Source organism: Theobroma cacao, chromosome 5, assembly GCF_000208745.1.
Source record: "Theobroma cacao cultivar B97-61/B2 chromosome 5, Criollo_cocoa_genome_V2, whole genome shotgun sequence".
NCBI lineage: Eukaryota > Viridiplantae > Streptophyta > Magnoliopsida > Malvales > Malvaceae > Theobroma > Theobroma cacao.
In genome coordinates, this window is record NC_030854.1 from 542,211 (window position 1) to 568,331 (window position 26,121).

Consider the following 26,121-nt stretch of genomic DNA (forward strand, 5'->3'; position numbering starts at 1 on the left):
ATATATTCACGAGATCCATAATTTTATAAATGTTTTAAATAATGTTTCTTTGAATTTTACATGTCATTATTTCAATTCTTGTACAGTAACACTATGTTGGCAAGGCTTTGAAATATAAGCATTTAATTTCATCAAACTTAAAAACCAATTCAACTAGGTCATAACATGCATTATCGAATTAAGATATATGGTCACGAGTCATATTGATTCAAGTATAAACAAGTACTTCCTCCAAGCTACATTAGGATTTAGACATGAATACAAAAGTTTCAAATTTCATTATTGAACCATATGCTTCAAACACAAAATTTTTGAATTTTTACTTGAAACATGGTTTATCTTTAAATTCGTGGATTTGGGAAGAAAATGTTTTTTTTTATACATTTAGTTTGGAAAATGCGAAGATGTTCTTAGAAAATTTTGTTACTATTTTCTCCTATTTAAAAAGGAAAAAAATAGATATAAAATATTTTCAAATTATCAAAATTAACTCATTGATTAAAAAAATTAACTTGCATCTTTTAACATCGTAAGACAATTTTCTAAAGATAGCTCTTTCATATTTTCCTCGACTCTCCCTTCCCTCAACCCTTCTTTCAAAAATTATTTTTCTTAATTTATTCAAATAATAAAGAATACTAATTTTTTAATAAAATAATATTTTCACTTTTTTATCTAAATTAATTTTAAATTATCGAATGAAATAATAAAATAGTAAAAAATTACTCATTAATCACTATAATTACCAATTTTAAAGGAAGACAAGATAAAAATATAGTATTAATAGATAGTGGGTTGTCACTCCTTACTTCCTTTAATTATATCGTGTGATAAGAAGGCTAGACGCACAATAAAGCACCTAGGCCATTTCATATCCAAGAGAAATTCCCCGGCTTTTTCCATTTTTCTATGCTTTGCTGCGAGTAGAAGAGAGAAAGCAAGAGCGGAGTCCAGCGTAATAGCTGCCAAAAGCCCAAAAGAAGACCAAGAACACCACCTCGATCACACTCTCGTCGCTCCCATCTCCTCACCGGAACCAAAATCCCTCCATCGTTTCGGGCCTTCTCCGTCAAATAGAAAAGCTCAATAAACAACTCCGTTGAAAACCTCAACGTTTATGATGATGTGAAGCCTCGCCGCACGGGAATCTTTTCTCAATATAAAGTTCGCGATTCACCGATCCAACTCGCTGACTCCGCTCAGCTTGTTCTCGTAGTTTAAAGATAAAAGAGGGAGATTTTGTTGGGGATATCGATGGCTTTCTCGGCTTCTGATTTGCCTGCCATTTACTCGTTGCTTGCCAACTCAATGAGCCAAGACGAGACCATTCGCAAACCAGCCGAAGCGGCTCTATCTCAATCCGAGAGCAGACCTGGTTTTTGCTCTTGCCTCATGGTAGTTATTGATTATTATTTTGTTTTTCTTTTATTTTGCATTTTCTGTACAATGCATTTGAGGCTTCTACGAGTTTAATTTGCGTTCTTTTTCTTTGTTTTATTTCAGGAAGTGATTACAGCGAAAGATTTAGCGTCTCAAGTGGATGTTCGATTAATGGCTTCTGTGTATTTCAAAAACAGTATTAATCGGTATTGGAGGAACAGGCGCGATTCCTCGTAAGATATACGCTATTTTTCCATGCATTTAATTCATATTTAAGTTCAAACATAAGGATTAGCATTTCATTTCCAGTCTTCGGAAACTGCATTGATTTTTTTAGTAGCAAATTGCTCTCTACAAGCTGATAAAGAGTGTTTGATTTGTTTTTCTTTATTTATTTCTTAAAATATGTTTCATTTGTAACCTGCAAATTGTATTCAGGGGGATAAGCAGCGAAGAGAAAGTACATTTAAGACAAAAATTGTTATCGCACTTGAGAGAAGAGAAGTATCAGGTGTTTCTCACATCTTTTTCTTAGATTTATTTGTAAAGAATTTTAAGCTTCTGTTCATTAGCTTTGTTTTTAACCATAGCAAGGAGGCGAGGACTTAGACATAATAGGATCTGATTGGATTTTAGTTGCTTACTAGTTCTACCTGGAATATGTTTTACATTGTGTCATGGTGGCCGGTAATTTTGTTTGAGTTTAGTAGTCTTTAATAAATTTCTATCTTTTTGAGTTTAGTAGTCTTTAATAAATTTCTATCTTTTGCATTTTTTCCCCGATACAGATAGCTCAAATGCTGGCAGTGCTCATTTCCAAAATTGCTCGCTTTGATTATCCTAGGGAATGGTATATATCTTCACTTGTTAAACTCCTTTATATTCATTAATGTGTTTTCCCATTCCTTAAACATTTCCTTCTGTAGCTAGTAATATTTACTGATTTTTTGGTGTATTGATTTTAGGGCAGAGCTGTTTTCTTTTCTCGCACAACAGCTTCAATCAGCCGATGTTCTTACCTCCCACAGGATTTTTATGATTCTCTTTAGAACTTTGAAGGAGTTATCCACAAAACGTCTTACTGCAGACCAAAGGAATTTTGCGGAGGTATGTTGTTACTGAAACATCTTCACTTTTGTAAGCTCCCCCTAAATGAAAGTTGTCTTGATCCTGGCCATTTATCTAGCCCCTCTTATGTAAGTGAACGTGGATGCTAACAGACAGGTTGCTTAAGCCTGGACAGCATCGGTTTGAAAGGCATTGTCATGCTAATGACTAATGTATGCATTTAGAACAGTGATTACTGGCTTCTACATTCTGGTTTATAAGTCATTTAAATCTGTGCTCCAGTGTTCTCATGTAAATCATAATTTATTCGTTTTAGGATTACATTCCTTGCAAATTACAGTTCTGTTCTATAGACCTGAGGAGTCTGACTTACAAAACTTTTTCGGCAGATATCATCTCATTTATTTGAGTACTGCTGGCATCTTTGGCAGAGTGATGTACAAACAATATTACATGGTTTTTCTACAATCACTCAGAGCTATAATTCAAATGCTGTGGAGCAGCATCATGATGACCTTCATCTAACGTGTGAGAGATGGTTGTTGTGTCTAAAGATAATATGTCAATTAGTGATTTCAGGGTTTCAAAGCGATGCGAAGTGTGTTCAGGTACTTATCAGTTCTTTCTCTTTCCATTTAGAACATTTTCAGGATTTTAGAGTCAATTACAGTTTCATTCTATTTTCCTGTTTTATTTTTTTGGCAGTTTAGAACGAGATTTTATGATCTAAATTATTCATTTTGCAGGAAGTAAGACCAGTAAAAGAGGTTTCTCCTGTGCTTCTGAATGCTGTGCAATCATTTCTTCCATACTGTAAGATAGCTTGTTCTTTATGTAAATTTTGGTCCCATATATCCAAAAACCAGATTCATTTGAACCAAAAATAGGCATTACGCATGTATAGTTAAAAGAGTTAACTTTTAATTTTAATTAATCAAAAACCAAGCAATCTCATTAATTTGCATACAAATTATTCAAAAGTTTTGCCCTGCTTTCTTTGATGCAAGGCTCATGCTCTTTCACACTTTGAGCATGTTGTTTTTAAAAACTTTGTTGCAGAATAGTGACCATAGTTATAATTAATGCATATAAAATTCAATCAAGATTTTTTGGTGTGCTTTAATTTCTAAATATTTTTCTGTTTTCTTTTTCATAGAGAAGCAGGTAGAATGGGTTTCCTAGGTCTAAAACGGTAATCTATGTTATTCCATTCTAATTGTGGGAGGAATATATATTTTTGCTTCTTGATCTTTATATTGGCAAAAAAAAAAAAGCTTCTGATCTTCTTGTTTTAAATAAAAAACTGAAGCCATCTCAAACACTTGTTATTATAGATTTTGTGTTAGATTAATTTATTTCTATGTGTTACCTTATTTACAGATACATCTTTTCAGAATGGACATCCTAAATTTTGGGACTTTATAAAGAGGGCATGTACTAAATTGATGAAGGTTCTAGTTGCAATTCAACAAAGGCATCCTTATTCATTTGGTGATAAATGTGTCCTTCAACCTGTCCTGAATTTCTGTTTAAATAAGATTACAGATCCTGAGCCAGATATATTATCCTTTGAGCAATTCCTGATTAAGTGTATGGTAATGGTAAAAAGTGTATTGGAATGTAAAGAATATAAACCGAGTCTTACTGGACGGGTTATGGAGGAGAATGGTGTTACGCTAGAGCAGATGAAGAAAAACCTTTCTAATGCTGTTGCTGGTGTTTTGACTTCCCTTCTACCTAATGAAAGGATAATTCTCTTATGCAATGTGTTAATAAGGAGGTAATTAACCTTTCACTTCTGCCTCTCTTTATCAGTTTGGCTTTGGCTTGTTGCACGGTATGATGTTTCCCTTTCCACCCTCTCCTCAACTGAGGTGCGAGAAAGAGAAAGAATAATTTAGAGAACCATGGTTAAAATTTATGTAGTAAAATTATTTTTCTCTGGTAATTAATTTTGCTTGTTTCTACATAAAAATTTTTGTTAGCAATGCACTCTGCGTTTCACTGGTCTTTTCCCTGCTTTTGAACAAATTGTTGCTCAAAATTTGTCCTAATTAGCATATCAACAGGTATTTTGTTCTAACTGCAAGTGATTTGGAGGAATGGTATGAGAACCCTGAGGCTTTTCATCATGAGCAGGATATGGTTCAGTGGACAGAGAAACTGCGGCCTTGTGCTGAGGCTTTATATATTGTATTGTTCGAAAACCACAGTCAAGTATGTGGTAATTTTGTACAGATTATTTAGTATGTTCTTGTGTTACTATCTCTTTCTTTCCTTTTTTCTTGTCAGATGTTTCATATAATTACATATATGCTTATTTGAGTTAATTCATTACATTTAGCTGCTAGCTCCTATTGTGGTGTCCGTCCTTCAAGAGGCAATGAATGGTTGTCCAACTTCGGTAACTGAAATTACCCCAGGATTACTTCTTAAAGAAGCTGCCTATGGCGCTGCTGCATATGTATATTATGAGCTTTCAAATTACCTGAGCTTTAAAGATTGGTATGCCCATTCTTCAGTATGCTACATTGGTGTCTAGGCACTTGATAATTTCGCTGCGTTTATACTCTCTCTGTACTTGGTGGTTTGGGGTGGTTTTCTTTTATTTCTTTATTGATAATTTATCCCTCAGTTCAGTTGTTAAGTTGTTAAAGTCTAACACTAATTGAAATAAATAGGTAGCTATTATCTTCTTATTTTTGAGTAGGTGGTATGATGAAAACGTCTTTTGTTTTTTCCTGAAATATCTTGGATTGCAGGTTTAATGGTGCTTTGTCCCTTGAACTCTCTAATGATCATCCAATTATGCGTATCATCCACCGGAAAGTTGCACTAATATTGGGACAATGGGTCTCTGAGGTAAGATAATATTCTTCTATAGGCCTTATCCATATCTTCTCCTCGATTTCTTTCTTGTGAAGTGTATGTGTGTGTCTGTATGCATGCCTCAGCAGTATGTTGAGGCTTCCGTCAGTATAGCATCGTGGTGACTAATAGCTCATATCAGAAGCTAGTCCAATCAACATTGAATCTTGCGCACTGGCAAAATGCTGGTTGCTATTTTTTTTTTCAATCAGATGCAGTAGATTTCTGATTAAGTGTTGAAGTTTTTGTCAATCATGGAAGAAACTAGGTGATACAGGACAGGTCATAATTCTAAAATCCTTTGGCACCTGATCCTGTTGCATTGGCTGCATCACAGAATATAGAGTAGATAAATTAAAGGCAGAGTGTAAATAAGTGCCACTAGGAATAGGCTCTGATCTGGTATGTGTTGGATGAGTGCCTTTTACATGGACTTGTGTCCTTGCAAGAATTGGGGAATATGTTTTATCTTGTCATAGCAGAAGAGTGGTGCATCTGGAGTCTGGAATCTGTAATGTAAATCTAATACTGCATATCAGTTGTTATTCCTCTTTAATTTCTGATGGGAATGTTGCTGATGTATTCTGGTCGGAACAGGAAATTAGTCATAATGATTGTTTTCTGATGTTTGCATTCCTGCAGATCAAGAATGATACAAAAAGAGCTGTATACTGTGCCTTGATACGGTTGTTACAGGACAAAGACCTATCTGTGAGGGTATGTTCCATAAGTTGCATCATGTCTCCCTGCTTGTTTCTCTGTCCCTTCATAATAATATATTCCTGAAGGTTACTTTACTTTGCTCAATTACTAAGTTGTGTGTTGTTGTTTTAGTTGGCCGCCTGCCGATCATTGTGTTTACATGTTGAAGATGCAAACTTTTCAGAGCAAGATTTTTCTGATTTACTTCCTGTTTGTTGGGGTTCATGTTTTAATTTGGTCAAAGAAGTTCAAGAGTTTGATTCAAAGGTAAATTCTACTGTTGGTTGTTATGGATGTTCACTGCTTGCTTAGGCGTTCTTTCTCCTCTTTCTTCTTTCTTGGTATTGTGATTTATGTATCTTATTGGATTGCAGAAAATTCTGGAATCTATAGTCCGAGCTTTAGAAATTCTTTCATGCATGTACCGCATCTGATGATAAAGTTGAATTGATGGTGAATATTTCTTGAAAATTGTTGTACTGATGTGCTTTGCCCATTCCTACATAAGATCATAAATGATTGCTGTAGATTCACATTAATAGATATAGGTTAGCAAATCAGAGATGCAAATTCTGGTTTTGGGATAGTTTGTGTCTAGATTTAAATCTTAGTCTTTGTGTATGTTTGTATGTGTGCATGCACACCTATATGCATCTATGTATATTCCGGACATTCAATTCAAATGCTGCTGCGTTTTTCATCATTTCAGGTCCAGGTTTTAAATCTGATCTCTGTTCTTCTTGGCCATGTCAATGAAGTCATCCCATATGCAAACAACTTGATGCAGTTTTTCCAGATGGTACTGTTGTCACTGCTTTACTTTCTTATCTGAAAGTTTCACTTTTACTTTGATATGCTTGGGTGTTTATAATATAAGTATCAAGGAGTTTTTAATGGGGAACCATTTTCCAAATCAGATAATTACCAAATTTAGAAATTGCTGTTGGTAAAAGAATTTTGCTGTCATGTAAGGTTAAGTGCATTTAACTTTTTAGGAGAAGTTTGTGTCCTAGTCAGTAGTTGATTACAACAAAAGAATGGATAAGTTGGAATGTCTAGGAAAATTTGAGTGCAAATGCATTAATTAACTTGGCTAGACGTGTCGTAGACTGTCCTTATCAGGTGCATTTATTCTATTTAATTTCCTTTAACCTCTCAATATGAATAGGTCTGGGAGGAATCTTCTGGTGAAAGCCTTCTACAGATACAGCTTCTTATTGCTTTGCGGAACTTTGTCGTTGCGCTTGGATATCAGTCACCTAGTTGCTACAGCATGCTCCTGCCCATTCTTCAAAAGGGGATTGATATAAATAGTCCAGATGAAATCAATCTTCTGGAGGATAGCATGCTGGTTAGACTACTGCCCAAATATTTGGTTATTTATCTGGCTGCCTTTACCCATAAACATAGTGTGCTAAATGTTATCATATTCCCGCAGTTGTGGGAAGCTACACTTTCTCATGCCCCTGCAATGGTGCCACAACTCTTAGCATATTTCCCATGTCTGGTGGAAATATTGGAAAGAAATTTCGACCAATTGCAGGTTAGACTTCTTGAATTAGTGACCCATATATTTTGTTTTGTGGTCTATCTATTGCTGCACTCTCTCTTGTATGTCCTTCGATATTAGAAGAAAAGAAATGGAATTGTAGTCCTTGTTATTTCTTTCATATATTTATTACAACATTATGAGTATTTTCCTTTATACATTGGAAGGCTATGAATATTTAGTTGGCCACATAAGGGAGAACAACAGGAGGTTCGGGAGGTCCTTAGGAACTGAAAAGTTGGAGAGTTGATTGTAGTTGTAGATGGGCCATAAGCTGTGCAGTGGATACTTTTTGCAATAGTAATTATTTAGACCAAGCAGGATGTGATGGGCAACAGATGGCATGACACTATAGTACACTATTACTTTGTGACTATATCTGTCCTTGTTAGGTCAGTGCTTTATTCCCCCTTTTGTAGTGATTCATCAAGAAAGTAGGATTGTAATGGCAACTTTAAAAAAGTTGGGTGTCAATGGTCTTGGATTGTCTACCTATTTGCACTTGGTGCTTTCGACTTTCCTTGTTCACAGTCTTATAAATCATTGCTTGTAGCTCCTACCCCTTTTGTCTCCCCTGCTATTTTGTATCTTATATTGATGAGAATATGCTTGCAGGTTGCTGTCAATATTACTGAAGCTTACATTATTTTGGGTGGAAGGGAATTTCTTAGCATGCATGCTTCCAGTGTGGCTAAACTTCTAGATCTCATTGTTGGAAATGTCAATGACAGAGGGCTGCTTGCTACTTTTCCTGTCATTGACATTCTAATACAGGTATTATACCGTGAACTTTCAGGGCAGTTGACATCATAGGAAATAGGATGAATTTTGAAGAAGCTAGTAGTAGTGTGTGAATATTTATTTATATTTTTTTGCCACAAATGATATCAATGGTTGAAGATTTGATAATGAATACAAAAATGACCAGAAGCATATCATTGTGTATGTCATCTTTCAGCTTCTTTATAAAAGGTTGTCATTGTGTCCTTATGTTGGAGATGTCATGTGCTGGCCATCACTACTTAGTGCCATGCCTAGAACCATAAATGTCATCGATGTCATTATTTATTGAAAATACGTCCTGTAATGTGAAATCTTTGGTGTTAAAAGACCTACTTTCATCTCAACTATTTTGACAAACCATTGACATCTTGTTGCTATTTTGTAGTGTTTCCCCATGGATGTGCCCCCATTAATCAGCAGTACTTTACAAGTAAGCATGGTTCTTTACCCGCAGAGATTTTTTATCATTCATGTTCTCAGTTATATTTGCCATTATATATGCCTGTTCATAACATTTCATTCAACTGTTATGCCTTGTTAAATGTTGATAGAAACTTCTTGTTATTTGCTTGAGCGGAGGAGATGATGGTGATCCTTCAAAGACAGCTGTTAAAGCATCTTCAGCTGCTATACTAGCAAGGATTTTGGTGATGAATACCAACTATCTTGCACAATTAACAGCAGAACCTTCTCTTTCGTCACTACTGCAGCAGACTGGTGCCAATATTGAAGAAAATATTCTTCTTTGTCTGGTTGACGTATGGCTTGACAAGGTTAGTAGAAAATATTTCCGTATGAAGGATAGTCAAAGTTCTGTTGTCTGTTAGTGTTCTGAACTGTTCAAATTGATGTTTTGACTCAAGAAGGAAAGGAAAACCCTGACGTTTTGACCATCTGGAGGTTTAATGCTTTCTGTTAGGATTGTGAATTATCTAACTAGAGTCCGTCCCATTAATTGGCAGGCTTCTTCAAGTTAATTCTTGCTTTTCTCCGTTAACTTTCCATCTTTATACAGGTAGACAATGTCTCTTCACCCCAGAAGAAAATATTTGGCCTAGCACTTTCCATAATATTGACTTTAAGGCTGCCTCAAGTTCTAGACAAACTTGATCAGATATTAAGGTACAAGCTCAATCTTGATTTTGATGCATATCTGCAACCGAACTTTCGATGGCATCTAATATGTGAAATGATGATTAAACTTTTATTCCTTCAGTGTCTGCACTAGTGTAATTTTGGGAGGGACTGATGACTTAACTGAGGAAGAGTCAAGGTTACATACTCAGATCCTTTGTATTTTCACTTTTGATTGGCGATGATTACAACAGTGATTTGTAACTAATTTTATTCTTTTGCTAATAAATTGCAGTGGTGATAACATGAGCTCTAGCAGGTCTCATGGCGAGGGTTCGCTTCCTAGTAAGGAGTTAAGGAGAAGACAGGTTTAACATTCTTCAGTTAAATCATTTGACAAATTCTGATACTTTTTATTTATTTATGTGTGATGGATTGGTTTGCCACCATTCAGATCAAGTTCTCAGACCCTATCAACCAGTTGTCATTGGAAAACTCAGTGAGAGACAATCTTCAAACTTGTGCTGCCCTTCATGGGGATCCGTCGTTTAATTCTGCCATTGGTAGGATGCACCCTTCAGCTTTTGCACAATTGAAGCAGGCGCTGAAGATGCCATAGGCAACCTGGACATTCCATTTATCAAATGATGTCTCCTTTTACCGGGCGATTATCATTATTTTTCCAAAAATTGGGAAGATCATTTAGGTAAGATTTTCGGATCTTAAATACCCCTGCACTTAACTATCCTCTTTTATCATTGCATTCAATTCCTTCAAATGTTACCAACCAATTCTTTCTGGGAAGTTTCTTCAGTTCAAGTAAAATCTTTTTGAACCAGTCAACGTTCAAACACAATGCTGTCTTATCTCCCTCTCTCATTTACACCGTAGCATCTAATCATATGTTTTGTTTCTCCAATTCCAGGTGACATTCATGCTTTTTTTCTTGAGCTGCTTTGGGTTGGTTTCTACATTCTTTATATTTCGTTTCATGGTTGCGTTGGCTGGGTGTCGATTTTATTCATAAGTTAATTTTTGGTGTATATGCCACATGGGCAACAGGCAAACATTGTATATAGCTTGCTGGTCCCTTGCCTGCCTCCGTATTTAAAGCACACAAGGGTCGGCGCATCGAGTTCATGGTATGTCATTTATTCACGAGTGCAATGAAAAAAATTTTACAGTTAAAGAAAAAAATAAAATAAAATGTGGAGATATTTCTTACTCCATGGCGGATATGCCTAAGCCTTTTCAGTTTTTTAGGCCTCGATATCAATGACTTCAAATTTCATAATACTTTTTTTAAGAACAAAATATAGCTAGGATTTAAATTTTATTTATGCATTGGCAATAAACTGTCAATATAAAATATTTATTTATTATCATTTAATTATAAAATATTATTTTATAAATGTATAAAAATATTTTTAAAAATTATGAATTTTTTTTTAAGATTTTTAATTGTTAAATTTATTTAACAATAAGTAATAATTTTTTATTTATTGGTAACGTATAAAACTCATGTACAAATAATGCATGAAATGTAAATTTTAAAAATATTTATGAATTTAATGTTTGTCGTAAGAAAGGAATTTTAAATTATTTGATACACCAAGAAGTAATTTTTTTCGTATCCATAAACTTACATCTAATTTCTTTATACACATCGCAAATAAAATCCTCTTAATCGAAATATTCTTAATATTTGAATTAATTGGTAATTAAATGCCACTTAAGGAGGCAAAATATAAAAAGTGGGAACGAACTTCATAACAAGCATTGATTAGTAAAACTTCCAACAGCTTTTTCCCCTTCAAACCAAATGAACTAACCATAACATCGAAAGACCGATAAAACCGTCTATCACAATCCCATGTAAGGCAAAATAAGAACAAACCTTTGCCATCCCAACAGGTCCCAACATAATTTTGATTGTTTTGCAAACATTTAATCTCTCTCCAACCTGTGGAAAAAATTTTTCATCTCCCTAACCACTCAAAATCCAATGTATACGATAAACTTCGACCGGTATTAGATGCTCTGTTTTTTCTTAGGTTTTATGCTTTTGAAGCCGGCTCATCTTCCGTCTTTGCTTTCTCTTCTGTGGCAGCTGCGTCTTCTTCCTTATCCTCGGAGGCAGCAGCTTTTTCTTCTGGTTCTTTTCCATCGGTTTTACTCTCTTCGACAGTCAACTTCTCGAGGAGATCAGCTGTAGCTGTGGCATCTTTGTTTTCCTCTTTCTTTCCCTGACTTTCAGCAACCTCTTGAACCATCTCCATGAAGGACTTGCAATCTGAACATAGATGAATATGTCAATCAAACTTACAAAGCTAAGCACTAAAAATTGGTACAAATTTACAATTGCATGCATATACACATCCGATCATATGCCGAAATTGGTACACAGTAGGAACAGATTTAATCAGAAAGATGTTGGAACTCAGAAGTGGACAACCGTTAAAAGTATCCCTTGTAGTCTGCTATACGCTGCAGATAATTCAACCCTCCAAATACCCATAAAACAGGAACACTCACACATGCACAGGAAGGAGAAGGGCAAAAAAGAGTAATAATCTTGTATAGTTCCCCAAAACGCATAATGAAGACAGCAAAATCTTTAAGAAAATACAAATAAGCAAGCAAATATGGGACCTGTTATGCCTTCTTTTTCAAGTTATTGAGTCGCCTTTTATCTTCCCCAAGCAATTTGTTCAACTTATTTACATTTTCTTTAGTTTGTTTAGCATAAGATACCTAAGCACTGGTAATTATATTGCAGGTAATAGGCTGGTCTTATGCTTAAGGTTCCTTAGGTAAGGTTAGATCTGGCTTATCAAGCTTTCATGTGCACATTTTCCAATACAAAACTATAGTATTCTTTATATTTTCGAATTTGAGGCACCTAATCCTTTCAAGTATCAAGAGAAGCAAGCAGAAAACTTATCAGTTAGGTAAATAAAAACATAAAACTTGTTTTCACTAGTTTGCAACAACTAAGGCATGCTTTCTTCCCACACACCCAAGACTTCAAAGCAATTTCTTATGTACAAGTCAGATAGCTATCTGCAATCCGACAAGTATTTGCATAGCCCAAAATAAAACCTCTTAGTATAATTTTAACTGTTAGTAAACTCAACCATTACCAAAAAGAATGTCGATGGAGCGTTAAGATGCCGCATCGCAAGACACTCGACTCTCAATTCACTAAAAGACACTTCAAAATCAAATATTGAAACATACTAAAACAATGCTGTTATAAACTAGATACGTAAATCCTATCCTTCATTTGATTTCTACAAGATTTAATCTACGTACTAAAACAGTACGGGTTCGAATTAGTTCATCTCAGCAGCATTGTTTGTTAGTGCTAGTAATAGTAATATTAAATATAATGCAACATAAAAATGTTGATAACTCAATGAAATTAAAAATGCTCACTCTCAACAGAAGCAAATCGAATGCAGAACATCTCTTCTTTCAATTCCCCATCTGCGAAATCAGTTGCATGCCAAACGCATGATTTATCGTTTCCAGCATGTTCTTGCACAGTCATCGTGGGACGAACTGCAACCATTAACATTCACCAAAATTACCGCACACAGAATGATACTGCTTGAATCAACTTCAACTAAGCTAATTATTTTTAAAATCAGGGGAAATGGTAAGAAAAATATAGTGAGAAGAAAACAGACCAAGATGATTTGCACAGATCTTGAGGGTCTTAGATTGGCGCATGACGAGGCGAACTTTGCCACTGACTTTGTGCTTTAAAAGCTTCACACTACCAACTCCTCTCTCCTTCCACTGATTCCCTTCCTTATCGAACCGATAAAGCTTCGCCTTCCTGTATTAAAATCATTTTTGTAACCGATCACCCAAAAAAAATATATATAAGGAAAAAGAAGTTCGGAAAACAGCAGAGAAATCGAAATTGCGCACAGATCGAGAATCGGATCTTCATCTTCTTCGCCGGTAGAGACGGCAACTTCCTCTAGCTTGACGATGGGAGCGACTTGAGCTCCGGTGTCTTCATCGTCGGCGGCGGGAGCGTTCTCTTCGTCTTCTCTTTTGTGCTCCTCTGGATCCGTTTTAGCAGTGCTCGCCATTTTTTGTTTGCTTGCTGCTGCTTAAGCTTTCGATAGAGAGAAAATGAAAAAAAAAATACGAAGACAAAAGAGCGCAGCGAAACTCAACTACACCATCTATGAGAGAGAGAGAGAGGAGAGGAGTGTTCTTTTCCCATTTTTTTTTTAATTTCTTCTTGGTTTATTAAATTTAGGGCTTGGGTGGCGGGGCGCTATAACGAGGAAAGAAAGGGAAAGGAATTTGGAAGTGGGTGATGTGGGGTCATGCTAAGTGGGACCCACGGGCAGCGCTGTCGCTTTCACATGCCAGGTTCTGCTTGCGCGTGACAGGTGTAAAGATATTTTTCTTGCCCACCATTATTTCCCCGACGACAGCCCTGTTTGGCTGTCCAATTGCATCATCTTTACCCTTTTTCTTCGAAAAAGTTTTTGGACCATGCTATGCGAAAGCATAATATTTATATATATATATATATATATTATATATATAAAAGAATTAAATTAATTTTCACTTTATTTATTTTTTTTTATCATTTATTTAGGAAATTAAATCATCATGTTGTGAGCATAACAAAATTAATAAATAAAATTCAATTCATAAAACAAAGTTATCATTAAGATATAATTTTAATATTTAAATTTACAAAATAATTTCAAAATAATAATTCACTATCCCACGAAAATCATTGTGTTAAGTAATGCTAATCAATTTTGCCTCTCCCGTCTCCTTGATACTCGAAATCAAGAACACTGTCATACTTCCTTTCTACGAAACCAAGCCAAAAGGGTAAGTGAAGATATCCTTCTCAATCAACACAGTGAACCTCAACCCACTACCAAAGAAATTGAAAGTTTTGTATGGGGCATTGATTACATCATGACCTTTATTACCACTCTTATTTCCAGCTAAATTAACATTTTTAAACCAAATTATGTTTTGGAAAATAAAAAATTTCTGATTAAACAGCAGAGCATCAAATAGCCTATGGAATTAAGCCATGCGTATTTTCAGAGAGCTTCAACAACAACCTGTTTAACCAAAGACATGCCAAGGTAAGTTATTGGCTTTGGCTTTACTCAGTTGTCAACCAAAGCATATATGGGCGGTAAGACACGAAGGGGAGGTGTGATTGTACGAGAAAACCCAATTAGGAGGATCAATGTCTGATACTATATTAAATTTAACTCATAACCAACCAGATACAAGTGAACAAGAGTACCAAAATTGAAAAATAAGGAGAGAATGTTTTCTTAAGACGTAGCACCATTTGTTGCTTCATCCATAGGCTCCGCTTCTGCTGATTCCTCAGCTTTATCACCCTTCTTACCTGCAAACACATATGCACTTACGTTTACTACATAACCCTCAAAAATTTGCTTCCAATGTACCAAGATATTTGATGTGGTAATCTTAGACCATTTAGATTATCCTCTCTGTAAATCATACCTTTCTTCTTCTTCCCACCTCCTTTCTTCTTTGTCTTTGTACCCAAAGCTAACCAGGCCTTGATTTCAGGATCATCTATTGTCTTGGTTGGCTGCAGCTCCTGCAGAGGATGGGATGTGACCCGATCCGATCCATTAGGCATTAGCAACACGGTGAATTTGATATGAGCAACATAATCACCTGCAGAATTATAGTCCAGAATGATTAAACAGGCTCAATGTGACAAACATTACAGGGTAATATCTCATATCATGATTAAACAGGATTTCAGCAATGAACTCTTACCAGGCTTCTCATGAAGAACAGGATATGGCTGCAAGAGATCATGGTTCACACATTCAACTAAACCTAGACGAGCTCTTTTCTCTTCCAAAGCCCTGTTTGAAGAAAATCCACATGAATTGTAAAACATGAGGAAGTACCACCAATGCGTTCATAACAAATGTGAAACAATCACAGACCGGGCAGTGAATGGCAGGATGGGAAATTTCTGATTTATTTCACTGAAAATAAATCTAGAGGTCTTCATCTTTAAATGATAATTCTTGTCAACAGCTCTCTTATAAATAGTTGTCTGCTTCTCATCCAACAGCTTCGGCTGCAAATCAAACACAGGGAAACCTTAAGGACGAATTAACATGACATAAGCATAGGGTCAGCAGCGGTGTTAAAAGACAAGAAAAGACTATTACCTTCCCTTCACCAGTGCTTGCGACAATATCTACTGCATAAACTTCATTTTCCTCAAACTCCGCATCATCAACTCTTGTGTCTGGATTGGAGACGCTTAATATGACTTTGTTTCCATCTATCACAAACTGCTTTAGTTGATGGCTAAGAACACCTTCAACAATTTTGCAGTCGTAAGCAGCAGCTACCTTCTGAATTGCATCTGTGACATCTTTATTCTGCCATTAAAACAATGATGAAAATTTTAGTACAATCAAGAAGACCAATTAAATGAGTGGTGATGCATGTTTCAAAGCACATAAGTACAAACAAAACAAGCCAGACAGCAGTCTGTTCAAAAAAGGGAAAATGTAAAGAAATATCTTCCCTATCAGAGTAACTATGACTAAAGCCTCACTTGGATGTTGGTCAATAGCTTATGAAAACTATTCATCATATAAGGAAACTAGGATCTAAGGACATTCTGAAAATATCACATCTACTAGATAGATTATACAATTATAAAATCAAATACCATGAAACTCAAAAAAGTTGTCTTCCCACTGCAGCAGGGGGTGTTGGATGATTGACTTGGAGGGTAGAGAGTGAGGCACAAAGAAATTGATCACACATGATACTCTACCAGTGTAACTATGACTAAAACATGCTACACTGGAACTAAATCCATAGAGCGAGATTATCTTCATCATGTAGAAATCATGTGAGTTATACAAAATATCTAAAAAGGGTCCCCAATACCTCCCCCAACAACCAAAGAGAGGGCAGGGGGAGGGGAGGAGGCAAAATTCATAGCAGTTGAGCTGTTGCCACAGTGACCAAAACCAATTTGTGAATAAAAACAAGAAAAGTTTTGCAACAGTGATAAAAAACTAAATAGTAGAATAGTACAAGTCCATTTACTAAATAAAATTTCTCAATAGATTGATGAAAACAATCAGGAGGGTAACACTCACTTTGTTTTTAGCGATAAAGAAAATGTTGGTCCGCCTTGGCAATTTGTATAAACCAATAAAAGATGCATCACCTTAAAGCAGCCCAGCATGACCAAACATAATATAGGCAACAGGGAAAAGAGGAGATCGACAAGAAATTGACCACCTCGGCAAAGTTGCCTAGCCTTCAAATTTCTATTCTACAATTTACAATCACTTCCAAAATTTAAATCAAAACGGTATTGAGAAACCCACGTTGTTTGGTGATGAAGAATATGTTGGTCCACCTAGACATTTGGTATTAAACCAATGGAAGATCTACCACCTTAAAGCAGCCTAGCATGACCACTCAGAATATTGGCAACAGGGAAAAGAGGAGATTGACAAGAATTTGATCACCTCGGCAAAGTTGCCCAGCCTTTAAATTTCTATTCTTCATCTTACAATCACTTCCAAGAATTAAATCAAAAGGGTATTGAGCAAACATGAGAAATGTTGTAGCAAAAACTTGAGGTGAGAGATAAATTCCCCTATCAGAGTAACTATGACAAAAAGCTTCATCTGGATGTAGATCCATAGCTAACAAAAAAGGTTCATCATTTAGGGGATTCAGTGAATATCAAAACTTGAAAACACAGTCATTACACATACCAAAAACCAACCACAAGTTGAAACATGATAATCAAAAGTTTGGCACATGGATTTTAAGATAATAAAAGCACAATAGCTAAAGAAACACTCAAAAGATGTCACAGAATAGATACACAAGATGATTACCTTCTTTCCAGGCCTGACAAGCCTCAAGGCAACTTCAGCAGCAGTATTGACAGCGGCAACAACATCAGCCTGCCTGCCAGTGATTGGCCCATCCTGAACAACATGAGTATGTGCAACTATAGCAATAAACCCATCAATGTGGCAACCCAAATCACTGTATCCGGGAAGAAAAAGACACTTTAGTTGTCATTCAAGGCATGAAAACCCCAAAAAAAAAAATAAAAAGAAACATTTACTACTAAATGAAGCTTACATCTTCACCATATCACCTTCTTCCAACTCTGACGTGTCACTAGCAAGCGGAGAGAAATGACACACAGTGTTGTTCACGGAAATGCAAGTGGGGAAGGCAACACCCCTCTCAATCTTCCTCTTCACGTTCTTGTACATGTTGCCGGTTTGCCTTCGCAATACATTAAACAAAAGCAATAAACCATAAATTACTACTATTTCATTATCAAACTATCAAACATAAAACCACTCAACCACCAGATAACCAAACGCTTACTCTCTGATAAATACATCACCCTTCTCACAAATGTCAACAATCTTAGCTTTTGGCTTGCAATCTTTTACAACCAACTGCAACGCCTCTGCAAAATTTTCAAAACATAACGACAAAAACAAAAACTAACATTAAATTCAAAAGCTCAAAAAAAAGACAATAAACATCGGGAAATTAAAGTGAACCAAAAAAAAAAAGAAATAGACATTAACTGTTAACGATCTCAGCAGCGCTCTTGTACTTGGTAACAACTTCAGGGGAGGTGAGATCCAACTCCTTCTCCTCTCTCTCGTCGTCCGACATCGTTTTCGCAGCTTATCACAAACCTATTGAAATTCCAGCAAAAAAAAAAACCAAGGGAAATAATCAGTACTCAAAAATCAGAAGTAATCGAGAGAGTAGCGCCCCGTGTATTGAAAGGGATAAGAGTGATTGAGAGAGAAAAGGGCTCACTGGTTGGAATTGGCGGCAGTTCCTGAAAGGAGCTAGGGTTTTGGGGAGAGCTGATAAGAGAAGAGAGAGTGTTGATTTATAAATAAATAAAATCAAATGAAAGAGGGAGGCAGTGTGGCTGACTAGTGACTAGGGTTACGGTCTTTACGGCAGCGTTTGCTTTATATAGGAAAATTTTCCTTGCAACTCACCCGGTAGGGTTTCAGATTTTTGTGTTTGGTGCAGTAAAATCTGACTGCCAAATGTCCAAACACTCCTCCCACTGTTTGTTACAATCATTTTGATTTTGACCCTTTTTTTTTAAATATTTATATTATTAAAAAATATTAATATTAATATAAAAATATTATTAATTATAGATATTTTGATTAATTTGATTATAAAGTTTAAATATTGAAACAATCCAATAAATAATTCATATTAAATTTTGATAAAATCGAACCGCAATAATTCAATTTATTCATTTGTAAACTAAACATGTAGGACTCTGTGGGCCCTCGATTCTCATCTTTTCGTCACCATGTCCTTCGAGTCTGTACTTTTTGTTAATTCTTCCATTCAAAGTAAATTCAGATATTAACATTTGGAAATTAAACTTTTTTAAAATATCATAATTTTATTTAATCAAATCGAACTGTAAAAAAATTATTTAATTAGATGAGACAATTGAGATTTTTATATTCCTTAATCGGATTAGATACTGAAATGAAATACATTATTTAATTAGATTAGACAAAATCTCATATTACTTGAACGGATTAGATATTAAGACAAAAGATATTACTTAATTGGATAGGACACTAGAAATCCCTAATTACTTACTTAATCTGATTGAACAATAAAACATATTACTTAATCGGATGGACGTTAAAGATCTCCATATTACTTAATCAATCGAACATTGGATAAAAGAAATTATTTAATGAGAGTAAACAATAGAGACCTCATATTTTTTGGTCGAATTAGACGCTGAGATAAAAGATATTATTTAATCAAACTGCATAATGGAGCTCCCCACATGACTTAATCAGATCATACATTAAAAATTCTTGATTCTTTACTTAATCATATCCAACAATAAAAAATATTACTTATTCAAATAGAAGATTTAAAGATCTCTATATTACTTACTCGATTGGACATTGGATAAAAGAAATTATTTAATTAGATCAGACAATAGAAACCTCATATTTTTTGATCGAATTAAACATTGAGATAAAAAAATATTATTTAATTAATTTGAATAATAGAGTTTTTCATATTACTTAATTAGATCATACATTAAAAATTATTGATTATTTACTTAATCAAATTGAACAACAAAAAATATTACTTATTTAAATCGGACATGTAAAGATCTCCATATTACTTAATCGAATGGGACACTAAACATCCCGATAACGGCGCTCATTGCAATCCCTAAAAAAACCTTAGAGATAAGTCATTGCTTGCAGTTCTTTTAGCGCAGCATGAAAAGCAGTCATCTAACACGACAGCAGATTGTATGGGCAACAACCAGCTTCTGTTCCAGGAATTTTGCAGGAGCGCTGCAGAGACAATTCGATGGAAACTTAGTGGTTATAACCAAATTGCCAGAGATCAAGGTTTGCCATAGCTGGAGCATTGATCAGGATACTTTTTTGTTCATTCATTCTTGCCTGCAAATAGTTAACAATTCTTTTATTTGTCCTGCTTATAGTTGTATGTTTCCCCTTGTAAAAGTTAGAAATACTACAACTTAGAGCAAAAGAAACAGAGTGAACAAAGCTACACAGTTTCAGTCTTGTTTGAGAGCATCTGACACAGGGTTTTCTTTTTCTTTCTTGAAAGATCAAAGAAGGCTAGAAACCCAATAGAATTACTAGGTACTAGTGCTGATTTTACCACTGCAAGCCTTGACTCGTGTCAATTGGGTTTGCATCCGAAGTATGTTAAGCACCTGCGTGTCACTGCAACATGGTTTCCTTGCTCCTCCTTTGCCGCGTCTGTTCCTTTACGTGTCCTGCTTTCCTTCATCGACCCCCTTGCTCAACTTCATACCTTGCCTCTATATAAATCACTCTTCGAGTTTGCCACATTTCGTATGAGCATCTAGCCAGTTTTGTATGTATTGTTACGTGAATTCACCTCGTGTGAGCTTGTGCCAGTTTCCGAGCTGTGTAAAAGAAACAAGCAAAGCGGCCCCCAAAAGAGCGAAAGTCATCATGGCCTCGCAACAGGACAGAGAGGAACTCGACGCCAGGGCAAGGCTGGGAGAGACTGTTGTTCCCGGCGGAACTGGTGGCAAGAGCCTTGCAGCTCAAGAGCACCTTGCTGAAGGTGCAGTACCATGCCGTCTCTCTCTTGTTTGATATTGACCTACTCGTTTGGCGCTTGTTTTTCATATATTTTTTCTTCTTGATGGTGATTTAGGGAGGAGCCGTGGAGGTCAGACAAGGAAGGAGCAACTGGGGAGAGAAGGGTACCAGGAGCTGGGAAGCAAAGGAGGCCAGACAAGGAAGGAGCAGATAGGAACTGAAGGGTACCAGGAAATGGGCCGAAAAGGTGGACTCAGCACAATGGACAAGTCAGGCGGTGAGCGTGCTGCTGAGAAAGGAATCCACATTGACGAGTCCAAGTACAGAACCTAGGAACCGTAGCCTATATGTCTCTGCTTCGGCTCTGTTTGTCAATGTCGAGTCTTAGTGGTTTAGAAGTACTCTAGGTTTACTATTGTCAAGATCGTCTGGTATTTCTGCCTTTTTTTTCTTATTTTCTGTATGATCGGTAACTTCTCTTCTGGTTCTAGTGGTTGAGTGGCATGGCATGGTGCCTTAGAGCGGTTTTCACCGTGCCAGGTTCCTTCTCTTTTCTGTATGCTTTTGACAGTGGAAATGAATGATGGTTTTTACATCCCACCACCAGCACCAGCATGCTTCAAACTCCCTTGGAAGGTGTCCGGGCGTAAGCAAACCGCCCCCTTGTAAACTAGTTGGCAGTGGCAGTCCTGAACAGAAGCAATTCTCGGATTATAAAATGGATAGAGATCTTTGAAAGGATGATTTTAAAAAACCACCCCCAAAAAGGTTGGAGTCTCATGTTTCTTAACGTGGAAGACAGGGATGATCCTCGATCCCACAGCGAAATAATGCCTTGTTGAGGAACCAAAACCCATAACATTTTCAGAAAGTGTAACTTCATTGCCATTAGCAGCGACCATATTATGGCTTTTTGCAACACTTCCCTAGAGTTCCCAAGAAAAAGAAAGGAAAAAGAGAGAAAAGGCAAAAACTACATTGAAACCAGAAAGAAATGACAGCCATTGTGGGAAAAAGAAACCAGAACGAACAAGCCATTGGTTAGATACTACATTTTGAGCAAATCTTCAAAAAAAAAAAAGATATTACATTTTGGGCAAAGCTGCTTCATTCGGTGGTTTTTTACAGTGCTCATCAGCTCCCTTCGAAACTCCCTACTTGTCCTCAAGCTGTAATATTTCATCAGTGGCTCATTGCTAAAGCAGTCACCAGCAAACCAAGCACCAGAAATGGCTGTGCACTTGCCTGAAACACAAGAACAAGATTTAACGTTCGATGTAAAACAAGGCCAGGTCAGAAGCATTATCAAATGACCTGTTTCTTTGAAACTACCCTGATCTTGATCCTTGTACAATTTTACAGATTGTCATACTAAGTATAACTCCGGTTAGGCATCAAGACATAGGTATACAAATATTACATTCAGGGGTGGAAGCTGGTAGATTTTGGTCATTGATTATAGCCATGATTATGGTAATATTCTTTACATTGTTCTATCCATTGAGCAATGGACTTGACTCTTCAGAAAATTTACCTGATACTTCACATCGTACTTGACAGGATCTTTTAGGAAGTACTGGAACTGCAGCGGACAGGTATTGGTATGAGCATTAATCTCCATTAATCTCTTAGAAGGTAAGGAAAAAGAGGCACTAGAGTTTCTACAAGGCATCAAGAAATTGTTCTACCTGGAATACAACTTGTGGAACTATCAAAGCAAGAAGGGCAAGCGCATAATATGGCTTACCAGCTCCAAGAAGATAACCTGCAACCACCATTAGTACATATTAGCATTGATTTTAAATTTTCATGAAGAAAGATGCATTGGATTTCGTAATCCATCAGTTACTGAATATAAATTCCAGTGACATACCAGCTACAGATATTTGGGTTATGTCAATAGCACCGACACAAATCCATTTAGCCGTTTCAGCCCCAAAGGCTACCGGAATTGACTGCTCAAGCATCATTACCATACAACTATCAACTCAGCTTCTCTCAAGGATAATGCAGTAATATATTTAAAGAAAGCGAGGAGTGAGGAGAACTCATTATAGTCCCAAGGAATTAACTAACAATAATAATAAAGAGAGAAGACCTGTAAACCTAGAGCTTTGTCTCCTTCAACACTTTTGAAGTCATTAACAATGGCAATACCAAACTGCAAAGTGATACAACAAAAAGAAATTGTTATAGTCAAATCATGTATGCATACACAAGAAGGGAACATGCTAGGAAAAAAACATACCCCAGCTATGCTGTACAAGAGTGTGAGAACAATTATGTCTGGTGTAAGGGTCCCAAACAAAGCTTGACCAGCCCACCTATTCGCAAGATTTGGAACAAAGTGAAAGTCCAGAATATAGGTCACGTACTTCAGGACATAACCAAACAAAGTGAAAAGGCTAAATCATTTTGTATAGACTCATATTAGCAACATTAGAGATTATTCTACAGAAGGAACTGAACCTGCTAGACCTGCCCTCCAAAAGGGTATCTCAATAAATGGAAAAGGAATCACGACAGGTGAATAGATGGCAGTCCAATTTATGTTGTAGTTAGGATGCTCTATTTCTGTGGGAAATTAGCAAAGATTTCAAAATCATATAGGGGAATAAGGAGGACTAACAATTGTTGGAAATTCGATTCAGGTATTTTAGACCCTTTATGAACATTATTACTAAGGATAATGACTATTGTCAGATTATAATCAAGCTGAACAAGCCCTGTAGTATATTTATAAAAAAAATCTTGAACTATCCTCCTAAAAGTAGCAAAATAGAAGATATCACACCATGGCAAACTGATATAGCTTGCTCCAAGAGCAAAATTTCCGAACCAGCCATTTTGTTTCAACTGCAAGATATTTGGAATTTGGTCAGATCTAAGCAGATTTTCTTCCGATAAGAAGAAAGAAATTAGACTGGTCATAGTGACAGCATGGAAGTGAACTACCTTTAAAGGAGGAGCAGAGTATATGTACGATAGCAAGGAACCTCCCAAAGCAAGGTAAAATACAATTGGGATATCATGCCCTGCCTATAAAGAAGGATTAGAACTGCTTTCATTTTGTATATCGTTTAGGAAAAGCATGTACCAACTACTTGAAATTTACTTACCCAAACATCTAGTAAACCAGCTATGCCAATGCCTCCTAAGAGTAGCAACCAGATTTGGGTGACAACCTGCATGAAGCTTTTAATGAATATCATTTCTAATATGTACATAACACAATTAGTTACAGTACACACCTCATTCTCAGATATTGCCCCTGAAGGAATTGGACGATAAGGCTCATTAATTGCATCAATCTCTCTATCATACCAGTCGTTGAGAGTCTGAAAAGGTAAAATAGCCAGACCAATTTGCATTATTCAGGTTGAAGCTTGTTTTCATTTAAAAATCCAGACACACCTTTATTCATACGGTTTTATACCTGAGTATAGCCTGTGAGACATGGACCTGACATTATCATGCAAAGAATTGATTTGGCAACATCCTCCAAATTCCAGTGGAAGTTTCCTGCAATTTATAAAAATTATTTCAGATGGTCCTCTAGTTACTTCTCAAACTCTTTCATGCAACTTCTAATTAAGTTCAGGGACACAAGTAACGTTCATAAAAAATGAGATTTGGACAAATGACATTCACCAACTTGCAAAGATGCAGGCAGCCAGGCTAAAGATATCTAGATATCCTGAAACTTCCTCAGGATTTCTGGTGTAGTTTCATACTCATATGCATAAATAAAAGGATATTTCCTAACAGTAGACATGAACAAATTAAGTTAGAGATGAGAGAGAACCTGAAGCTGCAGCTCCGCAAACTACACCCCATACCAAAGGAGGCCAAGTAACCGGTTTTGTAAGTTGGAGACGAATCTTCCATTTATTCTGTATCATATATAACACCAAATAAGCAGCACAGCTTCACACATTTCTAGGGAAGTAAGGCTATAAGGTTATCATTCGAGCAATGAAACACAGTTCAAATAAGCATTTCCCATTCCTCTGGCTCTGTCTTAATTGGGTAAACATTCCGACTTTTCCCACCAACTGCCAAACTTCAGTTAGTCACTAACCGTACTATATGAATTCTATGTTAATGTTATGTAACAACTGTGTACTAAAGTACAAATGCAATAAATACAATAATTTATAAGCAAAAAATAGTGGGGTTGGTCTTCAAATAAGCATCAATTTTCTCTAAGTTAACATCTAAATTACAATTGCATTTCTAGACTACAATTCACGCATGAATAATTAAAAAAAATAAAAAATTGCGAGTACCAAATGGATCTGTATATAGAGGGCTTACAGTTTCTTGAGCGGCTCCTTTGATACCAAGAAGTTGGTTGAAACTTGACCCGCCACCGGCTGGCGCCTTATCCGGTGCCTTAGATTTCACTGCCAAATAAATATCCACATAAAAAATCAAAATTTAATTGAAAAAAAAAGTTTATACAGTAATTACAATTATTTTAAAGGCTAAAAAAATAAAAATAAAACCTTCGTTTGTATCAGTGTCCGCTGCTCTCACGGTCAATTTCCGTCCTGAGAAAAGTGAAAAATTAAATAAATTAAGTTCGAAAAAGCTTCATCGAGGATAGGAAACGCAAGGCAATGGAAAATCGAAGCGATAAGAGCCAAAAATTAAACTCTTGCTTAACGATAGTGCTACTTAAAATTTCAAATTCAGTTTTCCTTCCAGCTACTCAAAGAGCGGAAAACAAGAGCAGGAGCCAGTTAACTTACTGGTGAAAGAGACAGAAGCGGGAGTTGAAACGGATTGAGTCGGCACTCGGAGGCGATTGTTATTGCTGTAGTTGCGGTAGATTCTGGATAGCCTTAAGGAAGAGACTGTGTTGAGTACAGATGACATTGAAGCGATTCAGCTTTCTATCCCCTTTTTTCTATTTATTTTTCTTTTTTAACTTTCCTCTTTGAAGCTCAGAGGAGAGGGATGAAGGCCAGCGAGTGGACTTTGTAGTATTTCTGGTGGAGTGATAATCCGGCTCCCACCTGCTACCTGCATATTATATTTGAAAGAGAGACAAAGAGAAGTTTTCTGGTACGAACAAACCTACCGTTTTCATCGTGTAACGATTGATTTTATTAAATTTTACCATTATATGTTTTTAATTTTATTGATTTCATTAATGCAAACCATAAATTGCACTGATTTTCGTTATTTTTAATCTGAAAATTAAAAATAAAGTAACAAAGTTTGATAAAATTAAAATATAGTGACAAAATTTAAAATTAACTTATAATATAATAACAATTATAATCTTAATTTCTTTTTTCTTTTTTATTTTTAAATTTAATGTCTTAATTTTTTAAAAATTTAAATTTGATCCGTTGTCATATGTATTATGTATTGCAATTTAATCATAAAATATCACTTTATGAATGTTAAAAATGTAAATATTCAAAAAATTAAAATAAATATTTTAATTTATGAATATATTTTTTTTATATTTTTATCTTAAAATAACATTAGGGTGGAACA

The 26,121-nt window shown here is 35.8% G+C and overlaps 5 protein-coding genes across 6 annotated transcripts; 2 read left to right on the forward strand and 3 right to left on the reverse strand.

Annotated features, from left to right (window-relative positions):
• Positions 856-10,681, forward strand: LOC18597507 (importin-11). Of its 2 annotated transcripts, XM_018122202.1 has the most exons (24): positions 863-1,395; positions 1,504-1,613; positions 1,819-1,891; positions 2,169-2,230; positions 2,346-2,487; positions 2,838-3,056; positions 3,195-3,261; positions 3,829-4,228; positions 4,518-4,665; positions 4,793-4,953; positions 5,211-5,310; positions 5,959-6,033; positions 6,151-6,285; positions 6,728-6,817; positions 7,187-7,369; positions 7,457-7,561; positions 8,183-8,341; positions 8,736-8,780; positions 8,902-9,123; positions 9,366-9,472; positions 9,567-9,623; positions 9,720-9,792; positions 9,879-10,130; positions 10,350-10,681. In XM_018122202.1, exons 1-23 carry the CDS (start codon positions 1,255-1,257, stop codon positions 10,041-10,043), a joined length of 3,039 nt encoding a protein of 1,012 aa, XP_017977691.1. In that variant the 5' UTR covers positions 863-1,254; the 3' UTR covers positions 10,044-10,130; positions 10,350-10,681. The 2 variants fall into 2 exon arrangements, with proteins under 2 accessions (XP_017977692.1, XP_017977691.1); XM_018122203.1 differs by lacking the exons at positions 9,366-9,472; positions 9,567-9,623; positions 9,720-9,792; positions 9,879-10,130; positions 10,350-10,681 and having other exon boundaries at positions 856-1,395; positions 8,930-9,117.
• On the reverse strand, positions 11,171-13,711 carry LOC18597508 (ran-binding protein 1 homolog b). The gene is made up of 4 exons (XM_007026582.2): positions 13,364-13,711; positions 13,117-13,268; positions 12,863-12,988; positions 11,171-11,717 (listed from the first exon to the last, which is right to left on the reverse strand). Exons 1-4 carry the CDS (start codon positions 13,528-13,530, stop codon positions 11,482-11,484), a joined length of 681 nt encoding a protein of 226 aa, XP_007026644.2. The 5' UTR covers positions 13,531-13,711; the 3' UTR covers positions 11,171-11,481.
• On the reverse strand, positions 14,542-18,468 carry LOC18597509 (ERBB-3 BINDING PROTEIN 1). Its single transcript, XM_007026584.2, has 10 exons — positions 18,314-18,468; positions 18,073-18,186; positions 17,864-17,948; positions 17,609-17,758; positions 17,356-17,509; positions 15,649-15,864; positions 15,418-15,554; positions 15,242-15,333; positions 14,957-15,136; positions 14,542-14,837 (listed from the first exon to the last, which is right to left on the reverse strand). Exons 2-10 carry the CDS (start codon positions 18,161-18,163, stop codon positions 14,761-14,763), a joined length of 1,182 nt encoding a protein of 393 aa, XP_007026646.2. The 5' UTR covers positions 18,164-18,186; positions 18,314-18,468; the 3' UTR covers positions 14,542-14,760.
• LOC18597510 (protein SLE1) lies at positions 19,714-21,691 on the forward strand. Its single transcript, XM_007026586.2, has 3 exons — positions 19,714-19,917; positions 20,461-20,632; positions 20,726-21,691. Exons 1-3 carry the CDS (start codon positions 19,783-19,785, stop codon positions 20,941-20,943), a joined length of 525 nt encoding a protein of 174 aa, XP_007026648.2. The 5' UTR covers positions 19,714-19,782; the 3' UTR covers positions 20,944-21,691.
• LOC18597511 (chlorophyll synthase, chloroplastic) lies at positions 21,566-25,627 on the reverse strand. Its single transcript, XM_018122297.1, has 15 exons — positions 25,365-25,627; positions 25,119-25,163; positions 24,928-25,016; positions 24,416-24,503; positions 24,047-24,132; positions 23,862-23,948; positions 23,730-23,795; positions 23,566-23,649; positions 23,405-23,466; positions 22,859-22,934; positions 22,709-22,771; positions 22,484-22,565; positions 22,299-22,375; positions 22,145-22,192; positions 21,566-21,855 (listed from the first exon to the last, which is right to left on the reverse strand). The coding sequence occupies exons 1-15, from the start codon at positions 25,489-25,491 to the stop codon at positions 21,793-21,795; spliced, it is 1,143 nt and encodes a 380-aa protein (XP_017977786.1). The 5' UTR covers positions 25,492-25,627; the 3' UTR covers positions 21,566-21,792.

What these genes read in the sequence shown, in the direction of transcription:
- LOC18597510 (XM_007026586.2), top strand. Translation starts at nt 19,783, where the DNA reads ATGAAAAGCAGTCATCTAACACGACAGCAGATTGTATGGGCAACAACC. An exon ending in CCAAATTGCCAGAGATCAAG is followed by an intron (nt 19,918 to 20,460) that starts GTTTGCCATAGC and finishes AGCTTGTGCCAG; the next exon opens with TTTCCGAGCTGTGTAAAAGA. An exon ending in TCAAGAGCACCTTGCTGAAG is followed by an intron (nt 20,633 to 20,725) that starts GTGCAGTACCAT and finishes ATGGTGATTTAG; the next exon opens with GGAGGAGCCGTGGAGGTCAG.
- LOC18597511 (XM_018122297.1), bottom strand. Translation starts at nt 25,491, where the DNA reads ATGTCATCTGTACTCAACACAGTCTCTTCCTTAAGGCTATCCAGAATC. An exon ending in AAGGAGCCGCTCAAGAAACT is followed by an intron (nt 24,504 to 24,927) that starts GTAAGCCCTCTA and finishes TATATGATACAG; the next exon opens with AATAAATGGAAGATTCGTCT. An exon ending in CTGGTTTACTAGATGTTTGG is followed by an intron (nt 23,650 to 23,729) that starts GTAAGTAAATTT and finishes CCTTCTTTATAG; the next exon opens with GCAGGGCATGATATCCCAAT.
- LOC18597507 (XM_018122202.1), top strand. Translation starts at nt 1,255, where the DNA reads ATGGCTTTCTCGGCTTCTGATTTGCCTGCCATTTACTCGTTGCTTGCC. An exon ending in TGCAATGTGTTAATAAGGAG is followed by an intron (nt 4,229 to 4,517) that starts GTAATTAACCTT and finishes GCATATCAACAG; the next exon opens with GTATTTTGTTCTAACTGCAA. An exon ending in TTGACGTATGGCTTGACAAG is followed by an intron (nt 9,124 to 9,365) that starts GTTAGTAGAAAA and finishes ATCTTTATACAG; the next exon opens with GTAGACAATGTCTCTTCACC.
- LOC18597509 (XM_007026584.2), bottom strand. Translation starts at nt 18,163, where the DNA reads ATGTCGGACGACGAGAGAGAGGAGAAGGAGTTGGATCTCACCTCCCCT. An exon ending in GGTGATGTATTTATCAGAGA is followed by an intron (nt 17,759 to 17,863) that starts GTAAGCGTTTGG and finishes TGTATTGCGAAG; the next exon opens with GCAAACCGGCAACATGTACA. An exon ending in GAAGGTGATATGGTGAAGAT is followed by an intron (nt 17,510 to 17,608) that starts GTAAGCTTCATT and finishes TCCCGGATACAG; the next exon opens with TGATTTGGGTTGCCACATTG.
- LOC18597508 (XM_007026582.2), bottom strand. Translation starts at nt 13,530, where the DNA reads ATGGCGAGCACTGCTAAAACGGATCCAGAGGAGCACAAAAGAGAAGAC. An exon ending in GATCTGTGCAAATCATCTTG is followed by an intron (nt 12,989 to 13,116) that starts GTCTGTTTTCTT and finishes TAATGGTTGCAG; the next exon opens with TTCGTCCCACGATGACTGTG. An exon ending in TCGATTTGCTTCTGTTGAGA is followed by an intron (nt 11,718 to 12,862) that starts GTGAGCATTTTT and finishes ATCTATGTTCAG; the next exon opens with ATTGCAAGTCCTTCATGGAG.